The 22,537-nt window shown below is 43.8% G+C and overlaps 2 protein-coding genes across 6 annotated transcripts in view; both read right to left on the bottom strand.

Annotated features, from left to right (window-relative positions):
* The window catches only part of opa1 (OPA1 mitochondrial dynamin like GTPase), a 44,839-nt gene extending 28,549 nt beyond the window's left edge, over positions 1-16,290 (bottom strand). Inside the window, exons 1-20 of one of the 5 annotated variants that reach the window (XM_056604405.1) lie at positions 16,076-16,290; positions 15,095-15,410; positions 14,856-14,952; positions 14,358-14,465; positions 13,471-13,509; positions 11,918-12,000; positions 8,598-8,810; positions 6,629-6,682; positions 6,085-6,189; positions 5,812-5,898; positions 5,578-5,691; positions 5,220-5,300; positions 5,021-5,095; positions 4,573-4,644; positions 4,351-4,450; positions 3,829-3,959; positions 3,120-3,192; positions 2,951-3,023; positions 2,254-2,369; positions 17-81 (exon numbers count right to left, since the gene is read on the bottom strand). In XM_056604405.1, the coding sequence (XP_056460380.1) occupies positions 17-81; positions 2,254-2,369; positions 2,951-3,023; positions 3,120-3,192; positions 3,829-3,959; positions 4,351-4,450; positions 4,573-4,644; positions 5,021-5,095; positions 5,220-5,300; positions 5,578-5,691; positions 5,812-5,898; positions 6,085-6,189; positions 6,629-6,682; positions 8,598-8,810; positions 11,918-12,000; positions 13,471-13,509; positions 14,358-14,465; positions 14,856-14,952; positions 15,095-15,410; positions 16,076-16,104 (2,031 nt within the window). In that variant the 5' untranslated portion in view covers positions 16,105-16,290. The remainder of the gene's footprint in view (positions 1-16; positions 82-2,253; positions 2,370-2,950; positions 3,024-3,119; positions 3,193-3,828; positions 3,960-4,350; positions 4,451-4,572; positions 4,645-5,020; positions 5,096-5,219; positions 5,301-5,577; positions 5,692-5,811; positions 5,899-6,084; positions 6,190-6,628; positions 6,683-8,597; positions 8,811-11,917; positions 12,001-13,470; positions 13,510-14,357; positions 14,466-14,855; positions 14,953-15,094; positions 15,411-16,075) is intronic. The other 4 variants (XM_056604406.1, XM_056604407.1, XM_056604408.1 and 1 more) reach the window with 4 other exon arrangements.
* Positions 16,291-16,678: 388 nt separating this feature from the next.
* atp13a3 (ATPase 13A3) overlaps positions 16,679-22,537 on the bottom strand; it is a 37,405-nt gene continuing 31,546 nt past the window's right edge. The window contains 2 exon segments of the mRNA XM_056604410.1: positions 16,679-20,315; positions 21,211-21,303. Coding sequence (XP_056460385.1) covers positions 20,124-20,315; positions 21,211-21,303 — 285 coding nt within the window. The 3' untranslated portion in view covers positions 16,679-20,123.

Below are 22,537 nucleotides of genomic sequence, written 5' to 3'. Positions count from 1 at the left end.
TTTGTGATCTTCTCACCCGGTCTAGTTCTCGCAGACGGGGATAGTTGTTCTTCCACTCTGTCTCCAAGTTGAAACGAGACGCTGCGGACAGAGAAAAACAGGGACGATCACATCCAACACGATGGATGACCTCTGGAAAAGCCAGCAAGCGCACCTTGTGTGTGTTTTCATAGTCTGATCTCTAAACTGCATAGATACAGACAATGTTCACTTTAACAAGGAAAAGCCATTTCCCAAGATTTTCTTCAAGTGAAAAACAAATCCTTGCAGTACATCGTCCACCAATTAAATATGCAGTCGGTGGCCAAATCTAATAACAACTGCAAATTGACAATTTCCTTATCCTGATCCACATGATCGTCCATGACATGTAGCAACCTACCAGCGTGATCAGAAAGGCATAAAGCTCGCGTTCATCTTGCCTCTTGCGAGCACATGAATTAAAAGGTGGACGAGGTTATTGAGCGTAGTTACTTGCCAAAGAATACGTTTCATAAGCATAAAATAAAAAATTGCTTGAGCCGTTTATCCTCTCTACTGTGTCATAAGATCCTCTAAGACCGTACAATCAGGACAACGTCAGGTAGGAATTTATACACCGCAGCTTGACCTGCTGGTCGTTGAAGGCGGTTTGTCTCCCGCGAGCTCTTCAACCCGTCTGGATGAACTCATCTTTACAGCCCTTTTGCTTCGGTTTACTCTTTCCCGTTATAACGCTCTGCCCTATCAAACGCTGATACTTCCTGGCCATTGTACCCGTGGCCTCCCAGGGATAGAGACAGGCTGGGCTCTGCCTCAACCCCCGGGGTGATATACAGGCAGCTCTCAGCGCTTTAATGGCGCCCATCCTTTTCAATAAAAAGCGGGGACCTTTGCACAGACGACGGCGTCTTAACTGGCCCCTTAGCAGCAGTACGAATGGCGCCGCTCACCACACATAGACACCCTTAATCACCAGCCACACAAAACACACCCCGGGAGACGGTGTGCACACACTGTCCCCCTCTCGCTCACACACACACACACACACACAGACGGTGTGCACACACTGTCCCACACACACACACACGCACACACACGCACACACACTCAGTATGCACTGCACACACTGTCGCCCTCTCGCTCACACACACACACACGCACGCACACACACATACAAAACACACCGAGGGAGACGGTGTGCACACACTGTCTCCCTCTTGCACACACACACACACACACACAAAACACACCCAAGGAGACGGTGTGCGCACACTGTCTCCCTCTCACACACACACACACACACACACACACACACACACACACACACACACACACACACACACACACACACACACACACACACACACACACACACACACACACACACACACACACACACACACACACACTGGGGAGTGGGCTAATTGCCGGGTGACGGGGGCGGCGGTGACGCCAGGCGGCGCGGCTCCGGAGCGCCGGCGTGTTTCTGACGGCCGGCGGATCAATGCGCCACACAATGCGCCGATGAGACCCGCCGCCACGGAGTCATAAATCTCCCCCCCCGCCGTTGGGGGCGGCTGCTAGGGGCCGGCTGGTTGTCAGGGCTAATGGGCGGAGGGGGGGGGGGGCCGGGCTGGGCGTGTGGCAGGCTGCTGGGGCTGACCGAGCCGGGGGGGGGGGGGAGAGGGAGACGGAGAGTGGCTGTGTGTTGGGGCTGGGGACGTCCAGACGCGGAGGACGAAGACCCAGAGGGGTTATTAGGGGGTTTTAAGGTGTTGCGCAAGCTGAGGGTAAGAGTGTGATAAGGGTAAAGGATTGGAAGCACTGCGCTGTCATTGGTGGATGATCATTGGTGGACCTGTATTTCGAAAGGGATCACGTGCAGGATTTTTACATGCAATTATTGCTTTAAATGGCCATTATATTAACTAATAACTAATTAACCAATCAGGTTGTGATCTAACGTCAAAGATTAGTTTTGCAGGGAAAAAGTGACGACTAAGTGCAGACAATGGCAAAGGGATATTTTCTTTCATACATTTTAAACCTTGCGCAACAGTTATCTATTCAAATAACTAATATTAGTTTGTGACTTGTTATTGTCTCAACCCACGGAGCTTGCACTCCAACCATCTGATCAGGCTGCAGTTCCCTCACCGTCCAAAGGGACCAGCAATGAGAAGGGATTTCAGACTCTTACGCAAAGTCCATAATATAAGCAAAGACCTTTATGGAATATTGAACGGATTTGGCTCCGGTGCAGACTCTTACCTTTGAAAGCATCGGCCTGCTGCTCCACAGACTCCCTCACCATCTTCCAGAAGCAGTCGGACACGGCCAGGCTCAGGTTCTTAGTGGTCACCTGGTGGGCCTTCAGCATACCGTCACTGCAGAGAGAGAAGAACCACGTTGCTTATCATCACAACACAACACACACGCAAACATCCCACTCACAAAATGGGAGGACCGAAGTTGCATCAAGCAACAACTCCTTGTTTACGCCTTAATCTAGGGCTGCTCGATTATGGAAAAAAAATCATAGTCACGATTATTTTGGTCAATATTGACATCACGATTATTCAAATGATTATTTTTTGAGTTTGAAAAGATGATGATTGATTATGATTATTCAGTACGTCTCTCTCAATAACACTTTGTAACTGAGAACTTTGAAATTTCGCCTTAAAAAATACACGAAATGTTCCAAAAGAAAATGTTCTAATCTAAAATAATGCACAGATATGTATCAAGCTCCTCTGCACTTTCTACAAAACATTTTAAAAAAGAAAACTTGATTATGTTAATTTTGTGATAGTTTGACGCTAAAATCAAAATCGAATTCGATTAAAAGCCCTACTTTTCCAGAGCGATTGATTAGATTGAGGCAGAGAATTATATAGAGTGCAGAGTAGATTTAGGAAGGTTTTTTGTGGTGCCTTGTAAACGCGCAATCAGGTAAACAACCTACCGAAGTAGTCGTGAATTCTGGAAAAAGTCCTCTTCGTAGTCCTTGATGGAATCTATGCTTTCGCTAGTGCTCCCTTGAACAGAAGAGATACACAGAGATATATTACTCAAATGTTCAATTCTACAAGTATGAGAGAGAGCAGCGGATTAGCATGAATGGCACGGCTTACCTTTCCCTGTCACAACTGCAAAGTATCCCAGAGCCTTCATGGGGAACAGCTTGCCTTCAACAATCTGTTGGATCTGAAATCCAAGACAAATAAAGAATCAAGAATCAAGATCGCTTGTGTACCTCTGTTCCACCGAGCCTGTGAACCAAGTTCAAATATAAGACTTTGGCGCTCCCTGGTGGAGCTAACATGCACTGCTGATTGCTCCAGAATTTGTCAATTTAAAGGAAAATGATTGTGTGATGTTACTGCAGAGCATTTTCATGTCACAGATTATATTTGGCACCCAGAGGAATATTTCATAAATTTCACCAATAATTAATTGAATTTAAGGTGGAAATATCAGAGTGACTGAAATATGTGTTGGTCTTATGGTCATTATGAACTTGTTTCAAGGTATAAACCTAATCATAGATATTTTGTGTACATAAATGTCACACATATCAACCCAGAACGAGACTTTTCATGTTCCAATACAAATCAAAGACCTAAAACGAAGTATGAGAATGGCTCTGTAACGTCACACCTATTTAATTCCATGTGATTAACCTTTCGGTCGGTCTGGTTCACACACAGAACACCAAGTTCCAAGGAACTTCACCCCAACCCTCACTACACCTCGACACAGCATCGGGGGGCCATCTCAGGCTGTTGTCCGTGCGGTCTGGGGGTTGATGGCAGGGGGAGGGGGGGGGGGGGGGGGTCTTACCCTGCTGGGGCTTGCCAGGTTCTTCTCAGCCAGGTCCACTTTGGTCAGGACAAATATGGTCCTCTTGCCATGGGGGTCCATCTGGCTGACCAGGTCTGTGACGATGCTGCGCTCGGCGTCCACACTGCCATCTGGCGAGAGAGAGAGAGTGAGAGAGAGGTCAGCAAAGAAGAGGATTGCAGCAATGATGAAAGCGACAATAGAGGTGGGGCATAAGATGAATGGAAGTTAATATCTAAAAAAAAAAATGATGGCATTGATTTTCATCATAATACCAAACGGTTAATATACTACAGTGCAGGAATTAAAGCGATAATTTAACTTATAGTATTATTATCATTATTTTAACCCAGGAAATGTATGTTTTTAATTGTATCATATTCCAAAAACGAATTACACTATAATGCTAAAATGATTTATTCTTTGATTGCGTTGGGGTCAGCTAAACAACGAAACATACCGTTTTGCCACTATTGACCGCCTCCTCAGATGACCTGTTTAGTGTTCAGCCTGGGCGCTCACCTTGAATACACAGGATGATGGCGTTGGGGTTCTGCATGTAGGCCTTGCTGATGCTGAAGATGGTCTCCTTGGTGTCCGGAGCCATGCCTGAGGTCACCGTCTGAAGCGATATAGAAACAACACACCGATTGTCTGTGTCTGCGTCTGTGGATGACCAAAGACGTGATGGGCTGTGCTTGAAGTACTGTGTGTGCGAGTACGTGCGTGCCCCTGGGCACTCACACTGATGACTCCTGGCAGGTCCACCAACACCATCCTCTGTATTCCCGGGCCTTTGACGCTCAGGGATATTGTCTGCCAAACAGACACACGGAAGGGGAGCAATAACCAATTACGTCAGCTCATTTTTGTTAAGCTGCTTGCACATAAAAAAGACAAGAACCAAATGACCCCAACACTGGGGTTGCTGTTGTGTTTAGTTCAAATTGGAGTTCACTATTGGGACTTTGACCAGTTTACCGCAGACCATATAAACACAACATGACAGAAGCAAATAAGCTACAACATAAAGACCGCCGTTACAATATCAGCAGGAGAAGTCATTGCGTCGTACGTATCCCTTTATGGTCCGACAATCAACTCTAAATCGGCCATTAAACTACCAGGTGACCAATCCCTCCCTCAGGTTGGACACGAGAAAGCCGCTCTGATGCAACGCTGTGCAGCTCACCTCCGGACTGACGGTCTGGCCTTCCTTCACGCTCTTCCTCATCCTCAGCTCAATCTCGTGCCTCAACGCGGCCAGCTGGGAACAACAGGGGAAGAGAGGGTACGCAGGTCAGCGAGAAGACGTGCACGTGAACCTGAACGATGGCGGTGGAAGGGGGAGTGCTGCAGGGAGGGGACGGCGGAGAGGCCGGTCGTCTTACGTCTTCCTCCTTGCCGAGGTCGAACTCCCGGCCGCTGTCCTTGAACATGGCCACGTGGTGGGGGCCCTCGCTCAGAGTCACCTGGGAGAGGGGGCACGAGGTTTAGCACAGTGATACACGTCCAAAATTCTGAAATGATTAATTAAAAAAAGAATTTGAAAAAAAAATTCTAAAGAAAAGAAGATTTGTGACATAGTTCAAAAGATAGGAGCACATTGGAAATTACTCCAGTGTGCACTTTAAATTTGACATTAAATTCAGATATATGCCATCAAGGCGCCGACAGAGGTCAAGACACCGAGTCTGCCCCTAGCCAATACATTATCCCGGCCTCCTGTGTGATACAAACGGGCCTTACCTTGACTGGGGACCGGGTCATCATCTCTCCAGAGCCTCGGGGGAAGATCCTGGCCTGAGCGATCATCTCCAGCACGCTGGTCTTCCCCGCACTCTGGTCTCCGACCACCACCACCTGGGAAAGGGACGAGAGGAGGGCGGTGTTAGTGAGATGGAGGGCAGCGTGGACAGAATCAAGCCCACTGTGATACAGGAAGACGGAACGGGTTTGGTCCAATGACTGGCTGCTTCGTACCCTGGGTAGGTGGTCCTGGGTGTTGTAGTTTGAGTCATAGTCTGACAGGATGTCCAAGACCTCAGAATACAGGTCGATCAGAGATTTCTGCAAGAGGCATCGTGTGAAAAAAACTGGAGATTCAATCATTTTCTTTAATAAATGTAAAAAGTTAGCCGCCTAAAATCCCACCAAATGCGAAGAACATTACAAACGGTAAGCATAGGCAATATTCTTAAACAGTTCGGTCAATTGTATTCTTGTCTTGGCTCCTATGAGTCCTATGAGGCCCACCTTGATCTTCCTCTGATGGATACCCTTGTCGTCCTTCTGTAGCACCACCTTCCTCAGCTCCTTGTTCTCCTTCTCCAGCCTTTCCAGCATGCGTTGGTATTTCATCTGAGAACATGCAGCACAGAGAGCACAGTGTGACCATGGAGAACATGAAAACATTAGGGTGCATCACAGGCAAACATGAGCGTAATGCTACAACAAAAATGTAGTTTTTAGTTGGAGCCTCAACACGCCTGTGTACGATGCACATTAACGAAAAAATAAAAATGTACAGTACATCTTGTTATTTAATTTCTACTTTCATAAAGGGAATTACAAGTTAGGCTTTGAATCAAAGTCATTAAATCAACAATGCAGTAAGAATAGAAAATTATAATTCCTGAACAAAGAAGTTTCTAAAAAAACAACTTGATGGATTGCAGGGTAGCTATATAATTTTAACATGACATTTACATTAATGGCATTTAAATGAGGCTAGCAGATTGTATTATTAGCTGTAAGTGCATTACAGGTTGAAAGAGTGTGTTTCAAACATAGTGCATACCTGGGTACGAAGGAGCTCCTCTTGAAGCTGGTCTAGTTTCTCCTTGTCTGATGACTGAGGGAGGAGGAGGAGTCATAACAACACACAAACAAGCCAGAGTTAACTCCTCGTCTTACCCTGCGCACGCGACCCTATTCCCTCGTCACGTTTGCGACCACCTCCGTGAAGACACATACAGGACATGCACATTTAATTACACAAGCCACTCAAATCAAGCAGTTCGACAAACGGAATGCCCTGTTGGGGAACAAAATAAATCGTGGAGAGGATCATAGTTCCAAGTCATCCGTATTGATTTGTTGTAATGATTGGTCGTATCCCGGCTATAATGTGCTATTCCATCGTCTTCCATACCTGCCATACCGTACCATGAGCAACCGCTTATTAAGATGGACAAAGGCACCCCAAACCAAATGTGGCTTGGCAGGAAAACTTGATTTCCGTATAACATGCAGGTCAGGAAAATGTTTGAGTTTGCCAGATCATCGCTAACACTTACAATCAAACTACAATGCTGAACAGCTCAACACTGATTGCAGACAATTCCATCCACAAAAAAAAGGAGCTCATCTCTCAGTTGCCTGGTTACGCTTCTCCAAATCAGCAGAGCAGGGTTTGATTGTGGGCCGGGCCCAGTCCCAGCTCACCGTTCATTTTGAATGCACATATTGCTGCATGGTGCGGTATAGCATGTTGTAGCACGGGAGTGACAGAGTTACATTGTACACAGTTTGATTAGAGCAGAGAAGATGAGGGAGGACAGGATGAAGGTGCAGGGTAATGGGTTAAGCAGATGGGATGAAGGTAGGGGAGTTAAACAAAAAAAAGCACACTTAACACACACAAACACACACACGCACACAAACACAATGCTACATCTGCGCCTTAAATTATAAAATTTGTAATTCATGTCTCAATACAATAAATGTATTGAGAAGCCCTATGGAATAAAAATGGTATTGCAACTGGCCAAAATTATGGTGCAGATGCAATTGAATATGAATACCATTCACAGTGACCTCCTCTGAGCTTTGACCTTCTGATGTTGCTCCAGCATATTGCCACGTCTTAGTGTCAGCCAATGAGCTTTCCACGTTACAACCGCACTAGTGCTCACGAATGCCGTTCATGCCATGCATTTGGGTGTCACTTGAGTCCATGCAGCGTATGCATATGCTTGGAGGGCCGGTTCCGAAAAGGGGGGGAAATCACAGGAGCGTACGGTCCCTTGCGGGATCCCCAGAAACCTGAGGTTGAACTTATATCCCCATCAGGAGTGTTTTTAAATCAACTTTATTTATACTTACTACTATATGTGCACCTCTTCAGCTTGTTATCAGCTATTCCTCTGAAGAGGCTACTTGGGACAGAATCATAGACCAAAGGAGTCTATGGTTGAGTGCGTTTCCATGGAAAGGCTTAGATTGGAGCAATGTGTGGGTTTTGATGGAATTAGCAGACTGGGCTATGTACCTGATGCAGAGCCAACTGTCTTAAATTAATGTTAACCAACATGACCAGTGTTCCAGTACTGCCATCAATGCCCAAAGAGCCAGTGATATAATCATTTAGGGATAAAACTAATATCCAAGCTGATCAGGACCAAACACAAACAAAGTGATTCATGAGTACTACTTACACTGAGAGGGTTAGGATAAGTACTGTTCCCAACACTAAATATCCTAACCCTTAGATCCGAGCTTACATAATGGAAACTGTTAACGGAAAAATTACCTCAACCACGAGAAGAGATATCAGGGATCCAGAAGTGATCATTAAATCAACGCAATTAAAATAACCCATTTGCTCTCCCAAATCCAACACCGTGTCCTCCAGAATGGGCTCATTTGATTCTCGCCCGTTAGCTACAGAGGTATCACTGCACGGTCCCATTGCATCACCATTGGTGGTCTCCAATTGGTGGAGATGGGGAACCCCAGGGTGACTGGGGATTGGCCGGGACCTTCACCTTGTATCTGTGTGGAGGAGGAGGGGGGCTGGGCTTCGGTGGAGGAGGGGGGCTGGGCTTCGGTGGAGGAGGGGCGGGCTCTGTTGGTGGTGGTGGAGGTGGTGGTGGTGGTGGGGGACTCGCGCTATTGGCTGCCGCGGCGGCACGACGGGCCTCCTCCTCATGCCTCTGAATCTGCTGCTGAATGAGAATGAGCTCCCCGAGCAGACCCTGCTGGGAGGGACGTCACAGTGAGAGACAGCAGCGGCAACCAACGGGGTTACCTCACCCTCCTCCCATACAGGGCGAGCCTGCCAATCGGTCCCGAGAAGGCGGGGCATAGGTCTTCCACGGGGGGCCAATGCTTGACGGGATCGGTTAAGGGATCAACGCTGTCATAGAGTCAAGTTCTTTCTTTCCGGAGGGAAACATGTTGCCACCATGATCACCGCTTGCTGATAAGAATCCGCCTCTCTCTCTCTCTCTCTCTCTCTCTCTCTCATCGAGAAGGAGAGACGGTCAGACATTGCAAAGTGTGAGGGCGGAGGAGGCGACTGATACCACAAACAGTGTCTCCCAGCCAGTGGCGCGCTGGATACACTCTCTGTACTCGCCAGTACCCAAAGTGGTTCCCCTGCATGGATCCAGTCAAACAGCACTGCAGCTGGATTACTGGCGCCAGTGCGTGCAACGTTTTTGCATGCAGTGCAGCCCCAAATAATTAATAATATCTTATTTTATATCATATATGTAATTGGTGCCCCCTACTGCACCCCTTCAATGGTTACTTTATAATTATAGCAAAATATTGTACCATAGAATAATTAAATACAAATAATATTGTAGGTTGGCCTGGAAATCCAGACCCACATCTAGAAAGCTGTAGGGTCTGGCAACGAGTAATGAAAATAGGCCAGCTCGAGGGGCAGCACCAAGCATGCATTTGAAAATATCACTGCACGCAATTGGATAACACCACGACCAATGAGTTGAAGGAAATGGGTGACGTATCCAGACCAGCGGAGCTAACCAATAGATAGACTCTCGTCGCATCCGGTCGGTAAATCTCCAACGCTTTTGGCCCGCCTATAACAGATACACCGATGTGATTGGTTAATGTTCTGGGCCAGGGAAATCGTGGAGTGAGTATATTGCTCGTTCCCAGAGTGACTCGCTGAACAAATGTACTATATTCTAATTTTGCTCTCGCGAGAACTCTGGATTTCCAGGTTAATTGTAGGTGCCATTATTTCACAAATGGCTTCAGACTCAATGAAGGAGCGTAAAAGGGAAAAAGTAGCCTACATATTTGATTGTGTAGAACAGAAGCAACCGAATAATGAAATCCCGACAATGAGATAGCTTCAAAATGCAGACTGAAAACGGAATTTTGCGCAGACATCAGTTCCAGAAAAATGTGGCTTGTGCTTAAATGCTGTCTGGTTATGTTCAATTGCTAGACCGTTTTTATGAGACCATTTCTGTTGGAATGCATCTGCACCTGAACACTAGTGGAATCAGTGATCAAACTAAAACCTCTCTGTGCACGCGCACATCAGCACCGTGCACGCGCACATCAGCACCGTGCACGCGCACATCAGCGATGTGCACACACACACACACATCAGCCCTGCTGCCTGAAACAGACGCAGGGGCAACACTAAGCCACAAATATCAAAAAATATATAATATTTGGAAAATAATGCAATAAACTTACTTCAAATAACTAACTCACCCTAACCATTGTGCAACTATACCAACCGACATTAGTCATACTTGAGTTCCAACTTATAAAATGCACTGATTTCGAGCAACAAGAGATGTTGTAAAAGTGTATGGTGGAGGCATTCAAATCAGTTTCAGCTCTTTACGACTAGGAGCCTAATTATATTTGTATGTATTTGGGCAAATGGGCCTGATGATTATGGTGGTGCTAGGTGGGAGAACTATGCTGATCAAACATGTATTAGCGAAGCAAGCGCTGCGGTAATCTAATGGGAGCAGAGAGCGGACAGCAGGGAATGATTAGTTTTAGTCCACTATTCCCCACTGTTTTATTCATATGGATAACTTGACACAACCAAAAACACTGAATGACAGTGTTGTCATTATGAGTTTTTTGTGACATTTGATTTAATTTAATTGTAAACACGTTGGGGTGCTTTGGACTAAAAGCAGTATAAGAGGAAAGCAGCATCTTCTTTACTTCATCTTCACAAAAACTTAAGTATTGTTTTGTCGTTGTTGCCGTCTACCTAGCCCTCTAAACAGTTTTCAAACAGCATTGGTAAAAAGAAAAAACAGACAATTCCATTCAACAGTAGACAACAGCGGACCAGAATAGGTCCAGTTAGAGAGGACAGGCGGGACGCAGAATGGTGCAAAAAGAGGACAAAAAAAACAAGGGATACAAATAGAATGGGCACATACAGTGTAGAGTTAGGCACCAGCTGTAGTTTCTCTACATTGTGTTCAGGTTGGGAGGGAAAGGGTAAATGAAAAGCAGAAGCATGTGAAAAAAATAAAAGAACGGCAACATAAAAAAAAAAAGTCAAAGCAACAGGAAAATATGGATTTCTTAACTGTGTGTCTATGCAGTTTTATTGATTTTATAGTATTTAACTTATTCTCCCAATCTGTACTCTATCAATGCAATACATATAAGATGTCTCAAACAGCTGCTCAGAATTAGAAACTAGATAATGGTAAGTTACATATTATGTAAATTGCTTTAATTCAACGTGTAACAAAGGATTGAGACAGTTACCAATGGCAACGCTGTGTTGGCTGCCTTCACTTCAAGGAGTGGAACGATGCACAATCAACTCAATGTAAGAATCATTTCAATAAATGTAACATGTACACTGCAGGAAAAAGCAACCGCCGTTGTTGTGAAGGACAATAACATCCCTGCCACTATCTGAGTTCAAGGTTCTGTTGTGTCTATGGTCTGACTTAAGATAAGCCTGATTCAGACGCAGTCATTTCTGATTCACTGCAGAATGCAGTCAGTGCAACACCCCATGTGGAGACGGAATGAGGCAGGGTACGAAGGGTGAGAATGAGAGTGGGCGGTGTTGTCAGGTGGGGTGGAAGGTAGCTGGTGTAGAGGGCTGGGTGGTGGTGGTGGTCGGGACCAGGGAAAGGAGGGTGAGGGGTAGCTGGTGTAGAGGGGATGGTGGTGGTGTTGGCAGGGACCAGGGAGTGGCGGGCTGGGGTTGAGGGTGGCTGGGGTTGAGGGTGGCTGGGGTGGAGGGTGGGTGGAGGGTAGCTGGTGTAGAGGGGATGGTGGTGGTGGTGGCAGGGACCAGGGAGCGGCGGGGCACGGGTGGAGGACTTACCTTCTTGTACTGCTTGTCACTGGCCTCCGTGGAGGCGGGGGCGGACGCGTCGGCGGCCTTCAGCGCAGGCTCGCCGGCCGTTTCTACCAGAGGAAAGAGAACCACAGAGAGACCGGTGGTTAACCTCACCGCCCCTTCACTGGTCAACACTGTAGTCCACTGCAAGCGATGAACATCTATGACCAGCAGCAAGACTCGACATCTACGGGCAAACTGAGTACAAGCAGCAGATGTATATCGATATGCGATTCAAATGTTATAAAAAGGAGGGCTGTCTTTATCAGGTTTTGCTGGTTTAAAACTTCTTGGCAATATAAGAGTTACATGGAATATAAGAATCAACAGCTGGGAGACTAACAAAGGGCCTTGACCCATAGAGTGTGGCAGGTGTTTGGGGGGGCCGGGAAATGGGCACGCTTGGGGAACAAGGCGCGCCAAAGCTGTGACCTCCAGAGGAACATACTCTGTGTTCTCTCCCGGCGGTGTCGCAACACACCAGCCTGGGAACACGTTATGGAAAAAGAGTCTTTCCTCACAGCTCTTTTCTGGAGCGGGTGGTGTGTAAACGCTGGTCACCGCTACAACAAGATACACGCCTCCTTGCCTGTGTGTGAGTCATGGAATTAAACATGCGTGGACAGGTCTGTTTGCATTCTTCCTAATAAAACACCCTATAGTATAAGCTATGACCTTTAAAAAAAATACTTTAAACTGGTGATTAAAATGAAAAAAATGCAAGGTTATCCAAAGTACCCATTTTCCACACATTTGAATCAACTTCTCCATTAGAAAAGAGATGTTAGTGAAATTAGAGAAAAGCAGGTGACATGAGTTATGAAAATATGCAATTCATAGGAGGCCAAGGCACACATGCATGAGACATCCGACACCAAAGAAAGTGAAAAGGGGTAAGTGGAGATTTAGGACAAGTTCAAGATCAGCTCACTGGATCTGTTGTTCTGATTAAGACCTTAAGAATTTCTAGTTTGGGTGTGGGCATGCGTGTGTGTGCATAGCCATGTTTCAGATGCATCACTGCTTCTTGTTGTACTGCAAGTGAAAAGCATTTTAGTTCTTATTTACAGGTAGAAATATGGCAGGGTTAGCCAAGCAACTTAAAACCCCCAAATGCTATCCAGAATACTGCTCAATGGTAGCTCTGTAACACAGGGAATGAAGCCCTTATCAACACTATAGACAGGTTTTTACATTTTTACTGCCCAAAAGGTTTATATATTGGTTGAAATATGCAAATTGATACAAGGAATAATGCAGCTAACATAGATTTCAAATTTTATTTGTAAAAGTATAAAATTATAATGAACCAGAAACCACAAATGTATGAAAATGTGTCGAACGGGAGGCCATGTATTGGACAGGTCCTCTCTGGAACAGTATACTACGCTCCTCACAGTGGGGTCAGTAGGTGCATCACAGTACACACACCCAGACAGGTACAGAGGAGAAGGGCTTCACAAGAGGGGGGGGGGAGCTGGTGGTAGCACTATAAACACATGACACTACCGAGGAGTAGCATGTAGGGGTTTACACACCTAACAACAGATGCAGACCAGAGGCTCCAGTCACTATACCTGTGAAAAATGCGGAGGAAGGGGAAGAAGGTAGGGGAGGAGAACAGAAAAAAAACAAAAAAAAACAGCACAAAATAAAAGTTATGGGAAATGGGACTAAAGCAGTGGAGGTGTCGCGGCACAGCCACGGCCTGGTGAGGTGTGGTGGTACAAAAGAACGAGAAGAACATGGCAGACAAATGGCCCCTTTCACACAACACACGCCGCACACACCCTCTCGGCCAGGCCCAATGAAACGCATAAGCCCTGTTGTCTCATTATGATTATGTTGGAATAGAAATAAAAAACAATGTGCACACGTTTAGGGGGAAGAATATACCTAAGTGTAGCGTCGACCTCATGGAAAAGCTATGCTTAATGGACGTTTTTGTTGGCCTTTCGTAATGCTGCCATTTGCTGAAATCCCATTTTTTTATATTTATATGCGTGTTCTATGCGTTAACATTATTAGAATCTAGCAATACTAGTACCATGCCATTTGTTGATGATAAAAATGGAAAAAATTGTGTAAATTCCTGTTGCCCTACTGTAGTTGCCTACTGCAACTTCTGCACATGCCTTCTTTAGTTGCCGACCGCAACTAACGCAAATGTTTTAATTCAGTAAGTCTACACAATCTAAAGTAAATAAAGGTCACACGGTTCACATACCAAGCTGGACAAAGAGCATGGAGGCAGTGGTGTTAGATAAGAAGGTTTGCAAAGCCCAATGCAAATCTGAGAGACAGATCAGGACAGGTGCAATTCAAGAAAATTGGATATAAACGATAGCTTCATTTTCTGGTTGACAAAGTCAGGTATATCATCTCCAATGTCAACATTAACTATATTAAGGTCTTATCAACTTACCAGTGGACAGTAGGCTTTTGAGGAAGGCAAAGTTCTCTCCTATCTTATTCATGTCAGGAAGTAGTTTGGCAATTTCCTCCATCTCTGGAAGCGCTTTGGCCAGTTTTTCTGTGGTACAAAACAGTAGAATGACTCTCAATTCCAAACTTGCCCAGTTGAAAAAGCTCAGACAACATCATTAAAGGAAGGATTAGATACATCTTAAGACACTTTTACATCATTAGAAAAACGTATGTTGGTGATTTACAATGCACTATTGGTCCTGGTGTTTTGATCTGTGTTATTACTTTGAATAAATTATGTAGCTTGTAACTGCAGTTTACCTTGTTGGCCGATCAAAAAGGACCCAAATATGTCATTAGATGTAATTAGCCGCAGTCACACATGCTAAAATATATTGTATATTGGGATGTTCCATACAACTGCAAAATTCAGCAACATTAACTATGTAAAACCAGCACTAAAACTATGATGAATTACATAACAGAATCCGCTTACCTAGATCAATCTGTTCGCTCAATTCCCAGATGTAATCGGGAATGACCCAGTTGTATTCACTGAAATCAGGCAACAAGTCCTTCCACTCCTCATAGGTCTGAAGGAAAACGACATTGACATTGGTCATCCAAAAATATAAAGTTTCGAAGCAGGTTTGCTCTGCTGTTTTCAATGGAGTGGAACACCTTAAGAGCAGCAAAAGGAGAAAAGTGATCTCATAGCCAACATCTCAAACAAACCTTTTTAGCTGTATAACCTCCACCAACGGCCGAGCCCAGAACGATGTAGCGGAGCCTCAGAATCCTGGCGGCTAGCCGCAGCATCCAGAAGTTGCGCTGCTGCTGGTGGCCGCGGCCCCCAGACCCCGGTGGGGGTTTAGGGGGTCTCATGGGCAGCCGGGACATGGTGGAGATGTGACGGGCGGCCGTGCGGTGAGGGGGAACCTGCTGGTTGGAGTAACGGTGGTGGATGGCACGGGAGAGGGGGTGCAGCTTCTGCAGGGGGATGCGAACCTTCACCCCCATGTTGTTGGAGACAAGGTTCCTGCAGGCCATGCTGAGAAGGAAAACAAATATATAAAAAGACGCTCACAAACACAAACCATATTGCTTTGGTCATCTTGTTCTTGCAGTCACAATTGATTTCACAATAGCATATAAGTTGCAGTACATAGCATGATTTTTTCTATTTTACTTAATGTGTATGTGTGGGTCCTTGAGCAACAACAACAAAGAGGCTGCACACGCGATAACTAGTAGAAAGATCAGCCAATTACGACACAGGACATTACAAAAGCAACCTTTACACATCACACAATGTCGCACAAACATGCCAATATGATTTGAGATATGGTAGAGAACTGAACTCATTGTATGGGTCTAACTATATCCGTAGAGGATAGTAAGAAAGCCTGTGAAACGTTTTAACAGTTATTAAAATACGGTAAGTGACTGGAGAGCTCCACACACACACACACACACACACACACACACACACACACACACACACACACAGGCCGCTCACAGACGAGAATGACATGTCATGTATAGTTAAATGAAATGTTATGTTTTACATCGAAATTCAATCGACGTAAGCGTTTAAAGAGGTTATGGAGGTATGACACACCCAAGCTGTCCTCCGCTGTCAAAATGTCCAGATACCAGTGTCAGACGAGAAAAGATTGCATTAGCTACGATTAGCTCTATTACAGCTGAACTCACCAGGTCATTTTGCCCCCGACACGCAACATAGTGATATTCCCAACAACGAATAAACAATTAGATCCTTGTAAAATATGTTTCAGGTCCAATTGACATCCTCTTTCATATTGATAAACATGCACTGCCCTGTTCGAGCGCTAACATGCTCTTTAGCTAACAAGGACACCGACTGACAGCTCCACTTCCTGCACAGCGGTACGCCCCCGAATGACGCCCTGACAAACTATACCCAACCTTTTTGGTTCCTAGATAACGCTTTTTGTTTCGGTTTGCACAGGTGATATTTTTTTATATATCTCTTTATAGATATAGATAGTTGTAGACTGGAATGTTTGGATTAAAAATTACTGACGTCAAATGACCACCTATTAATTTCGTTTTTAGCCTATGATTATTAAAACTGAAAATTAATATATGTCAATATGAATTTGCCTCCATCAAAGCACCATAGTCTAATTATTAATCAAGTGCTCAAACAGCCAGTCTTACCATAACATCTGAAAATTCAGCATGTCGAGCTACTCTTGTTGATGCACAATTCTATTATTGGTTGTGACATAGAACAAATTGTTGTTTTTTACTTTACCAAAACAAACAAATAAAAACATATGCAAATTGTTTTAAAGCACATTTATTTATATATATATATATATATAAAAAAAAAATCAAAAATGCAATCATCAGTAAAAGCATAAAAGAGAAAAGTAAAAATACAAAGTACAAAAATGTGCCGATAATTTACACCTCTGCTTATAAAAAGGATACCTGTGCGGGTATTCAATATTTGAGATGCAAAGTTAATGCATCAAATACCAGATATTTCAAATACAATTTTTCCGACGGGTAATTTGGGTATCAATATTTTCTTAGTAACCTCCTAAATGTATTTTAGATATTCACATTCCCCTAAGGAAAGTTTCTATGTACCCCATACACTGCCTTATCATATTTGGGGTAATGTAAATGGGTTGTGTCAAATCTGGAACATGATTTGGAAGATGAACTTAATAGCCTATGTGCATGGTACCTATACAAGAGAAAGGGTTCATTCTACACATTGCTTTGAAATGGCAAAAAACTGTTAAAAAACAACTGACAAGAGCATAATTACAAATTTTGAAACAGAACATTCTCAAGGGGCCCATTTCTGATTGGAAGCTGAGTCGTTAAACCAGGCTGGTATTTCTGCAGAAACACTTTCTTCAGTTAGCATAGAATATGATAACAGAAAAACACATGAAAGCTGATTAAAGTATAGTTTGGTTGTAAGAAAATATTTAGTTATTAGCAATCAAATTAATTATACTTCCCTTTTTTGTGCAAGAGACCATTGGTAATTTGATCCAACAAATATAATAACTAAAAATAATGGGCAAATAGTTTCCAGGATGAAACATTGTTTAAAGATGATCTACAGTCTAGTTGAGCCTTCACCCAAGAAAACACCAAATAGGTATTCAAGTCCCCTGATAATGTATCCAGATGAATGATTACCATTTTGAAATAAATGCCCAGAATTCATGCCTTAACAAGGAGGACCTATGCTTATTGCACACCTACAAAGGAAGCTCAGAATACAAAAATATACCCAAATAATTAAACTGCCAATTAGCCTACAACCCATTTTATGAAAAAAGTACCAAAAAAGGTAAAATAAAAAGAACACGCAGACAACAGCCCTTTGATATGAGAAAAAAAAAAATACACTTTGATAACACACTGACTTTACAGCAAACATTTACAGAGGTAATCTGATACCAGAATTATTATCAACAACATAGATCCAGTACAGTTCAGTCTCATCCAAGGTTGTAGAATTTGACAGAAGTAGACTTGAATCAATTGATTAATAACATGATACAATCTTTGGAACATAGAGATGTACTATAAAGCCTTGATAATAAACACAAAATAAATATTGCATTGGTTTAAATTATTTAAAACATTCATCTATTTAACTTTAACCCTAATACCCAAACCCAGACCATCTGATTCATTTTAGGGTATTGATGTATTCAATCTATGTTAGCAACAATTGTACTTCATAGGCAATGGCTTTTATTTTGAACTCAAGGTTTTGAGCCTATTTAAATAATCACATATATTTATATCTTTTAATATAGCAACACACTAACGCGATTAAAAACGGATGTATGAACGGAAATAATGTGATCTGAAATAGCAGACTGACACAATGATTGCCTGTTTGAAATACATGGTCAGTACAATTAATAAGATAACGATTGAGGTTAATGGTCTGATCCTGACACAAATCTTTCGAACTGGTTGCGATCTAGACTGCAGCCCAATGAAGTTGGGCAACAGATTTCTGTAAAGCATGTTCAGAAAATCGTCTGTACGATTTTGGCACAGAAAGGCTCAGGACTGAAATGAAACGACGGTGAAGTAGCGTCGGTACAATTGGGAGATGGACTGATAAGAAATGTTTGTATTTTTTGGATTGCAATAGGCTTATGCTATGAACACAAACAGCAATACTTTCCTCCAGTTCTTTTCTGCTATTCCTGTGGCATTGCATCATATAGGGCAGGGTTCTTTTTTAGCACAGTTTACCCACAGACAAAGACCCTAAACAGTTGGTTGGATCTTGACGCTTGATTGTGTAGTTTTGCTCGATGATCCCACAATTATCCAGTCTTCCATAGGAAGCGATGCGATACGGACAGCATTAAGGATATATAATATATTGTAATATATTATACAAGCAAATGACTATACATCATAGAACTGTATGCAAGCCCTTAGCGTTGTTTGGACATGCATGGGGAGAAGTGAGGCCTTCGTTACATTACATGCTGAGTATTCTTTGGAGAAATCAAAATATCGGCAATGCAATACTACAGTTGTGTTTGAATCATTTCTGGACCCTACCTAAGGTTTCCAACGACTGGCGTCATGCACAGCCAAGGTCCTAGTCTCTTTGTGCTGACCTCAGAAGAACTACTAAAATTGGCTCCTATGTGCGCTTGTATAACATCATTGACTTAACGGTAATCTGAAATGGTATCACTGTTATCATATTTATGTATACTGTGCCTGCATTCAAATAATTGTCATGGGTGGAGATTCCAAATACAAAATGGAATCGGAAGATAAACACAGGTTCCTGCCTGTGGGTCCTCTTAACGGGGTGTGCGTGTGTGTGTGTGTGTGTGTGTGTGTCTGGGTAAAAAAGATAGATTTAATCGATTTTGGATCGATTTCATTAACATTTTGCAATAGCGATAGAGATCGATATATATTTATTATTTATTATTTATTATTTCTGCACTTAATAAACAATGCCTTAATGCAATTTGCAGTGATGGAATGTTGTAGTTCAAGTACACTTTCACTTGCAATTCCTTTCTTATTTCAAAATTGCACTTTTGAGACGTGAGACAATTTTGTTTACAGCTCAAGTTTAAACTGTCTAATTTACAAGTTTGCACTTCAAACCTGTTTAAGGTGAAGAGAAAAAATTAGGTACATTTGTATTTTGTAACACGGTTGAGCCATTTTCATTATTTAAGAGCAGATTGAATCGAATCGAGATTATTCGATTCAGAACCTTATGAATCTAAATCAAATCGATTTAGGAAATTGGCCACGATACCCAGCCCTGAGTGTGTGTGTGTGTGTGTGTGTGTGTGTGTGTGTGTGTGTGTGTGTGTGTGTGTGTGTGTGTGTGTGTGTGTGTGTGTGTGTGTGTGTGTGTGTGTGTGTGTGTGTGTGTGTGTGTGTGTGTGTGTGTGTGTGTGTGTGTGTGTGTGTGTGTGTGTGTCTCTCTCTCTCAAATACCAAACTAATTAAAGCTTTGGCTTTGTATGGTGGACAACATGGCAATCTAATAATGCAGAGAGAGCGCACGGCAAGAGGGGTTCTGCCCTTTGTCAACACCAGCTGACAAACCATCAGACGAACAAGACCCAGTCCCCCACACCGGGGCTCCGTCCCCCTCAGGCGGCTTGGAAGCACCCGCTCTGGGCTCCGACCTGCCGGGGGGGGGGGGCCGTGGTTGCGTGGGACCTGACCTCCTGGAGGGGTGCTACGAGCTGCAGATCATCGGGTAGTCCTTCTCAGGACAGGGCTTGGCTTCGGTGGTGGTGGTGGGCCGCGGGGGCCAGTCGGGGTCCACGCGGAGCTCCTGGGCCAGGTGCATGTAGCGGGCCTTGGGGGCCGCGTTGCGCTGGCAACAGAGCCACGAGAGACACTTCATGCCCCAGTGGTCGATGCCCACCTAGACATGGTCGTAGACGTGACACGGGCCGAGGGGGGGGAGACCGAAGGGAAGAATAGAAACAGTTATATATATTGTAGGGATGTTGGTTTTATCACCATGAAATGTCAGCTACGGAAGCAATCGTACACCAGAGGGTTTTGCGACAAACACGTAAAAGAGACAGGTGATGATGGTGTGCATAATGGGAGAGAGACGTCTTTCCTTTCCTTTTGTCTGCTTAAAAATGACTAAAAATGCTTTATACTTTTCCTCTCTTCTTGTAAATCTGGATGCTGCAGTAGACCTACACATTAACTTTCGTCTTAAACTGGGGTTGCTGCTGTTGTTTTATCAGCAACCTCCATTGAAGAACCGTGAGATGTATCCGGGTTAATAAAGTTTTAGTTAGGCTATTGTCCAAAATAGATAAACAAAATAAAAAAACGTACTCATAAGATGTTGGGAAAAAAAATTAAGAGAAAGATAATCGTGTGTTTTTGAAGATATTAAATAATAAATAAATATATAAATAAAATTATACACCTGCACTTTATCCTGCTTTGCATATCTGGTAGGATGCTTACAACTGCCATCAGGTTCTTAATTTAATTGGTATGTTGTGGTCGCCTAGCCACCATTGGTCCTGTTCATGGTCAACCTAATTTCATTTCAGTTTGGACAGAAATCTTGAACATAACCGAGTATAATCAAGGCTTTGGTCAGAGGTGAGGTGTCATGAGGAGGCGATGAGAAAATAGTAAAGAAAGTAAAGACGAATAGAAAGGCAGGGAGGGGGTTGGTAGTGGTGCGTGATAAACAGACAAAAAGGATGTTAAGGACACATGAGGGAAACAGAAGGTAGGGTTAGGTAGTTAGGATGCAAGGAAAGGAGGAGGTGTCCGTAATTCCCAACCTGTTGTGTCATGGCGGCGGGGGCATAGCCATAGCTAGTCTGCTTGTCCCGGCTGAACACAAGCTTCGACAAGACCACGTCCAGGATGAACGTCTATGGAAACGTGCATGGGATGCGGGGGGGGAAATCATAGCAGAGAACACACCTTGATTTGATATCGTTGTCATAGTGCACGGTTAGCTTCTGTGAATAGTCGTCGACTAGGCACATAGAATAGATTGTTTTGCAGGTAACGTCACATCAGTGGAGAGAACGTGACGTGGAAGGCAGGAAGTGAAGGCAGGAGACGCGTACACTGGACTGGATATCAGTTCAGATATGTTTCTTGGAGGTTCAATGGTGCGTTCCAGCCTAATGGTTTAATAATGCAGTGCTATCTATCAAGGTCATAAGGGCTAACGTTTTAGGCATTACCACGATCTTTGTCGATCTGAGTCTTTGATAGAAATACATTTAGTCAAATACTTCTTTAATAGTTGAATCTTGAAAATTGTGTGTGCGTGTGTGACAGCAGAACATTCCTTTGGGAGGATGGGGATGACAGCGTCGGTTGGATTCTAGAAGAAAAAGCTTTGTTTTTCTGCAGGGATGGACACCCTTCTCCTCTGGAATTTGCTGTATTACGTTTTCGTAACACAGCAAACCTCCTTATTGTTTGATAGACTCTTTGTGTGGCGGCACTATCAAATCATTAGTGCAGTGCACATTCCATGCCATTATTCTAGAAGGCGACACAATGTTAGAAAAGCACCATCAAAGATTATCGAACAAAGTAAAATCCAATTGCAAATGCTCGCCTATGGACAGCTTTGGGATACCCTGGTCAACCAATTTAATCTGTTCATTTGTTTAGACCACGCAAATGTCACAAATAATAAAGACATCATTGAGCGGCCATGCTTTAGAAATGATTTTACATATGATTTGCCAATTAGTTGGGAATAGGTCTGGCCTGACGAAGTCGAGGACACCCCTAATATCTTTTGATACTAGTTCTGTTCTTAGTCCGGTAGATGTTCAACATTTGGTTCCACAAAGTCTACATAAACTGTGTACATAACAGTGAGTACTGCTGCTTTACGTTCTCCATGTCACTTCCTGCCCTCCATCAGAAGATCGCTTGACACGGGTGTGACACAGCTGCAAACAACCCATTGAGAAATCCAGTAAACAGTATTGGTGAGTTAGTGATAGTGCAAGAACATAGCAACGTCAGATGTTTTTCCTTTGATCACACTTTCAATAATACTGTGTGAGAAACACAATGACTCAGTTATTCAAGTTTAGGGTAAAGGCAGAACGGTCTTTTGGTGCAGTGTCCACGCCT

This window comes from Gadus chalcogrammus, chromosome 12 (assembly GCF_026213295.1).
Source record: "Gadus chalcogrammus isolate NIFS_2021 chromosome 12, NIFS_Gcha_1.0, whole genome shotgun sequence".
Classification (NCBI taxonomy): Eukaryota; Metazoa; Chordata; class Actinopteri; order Gadiformes; family Gadidae; genus Gadus; species Gadus chalcogrammus.
This window is presented reverse-complemented; position numbering and strand designations above follow the sequence as displayed.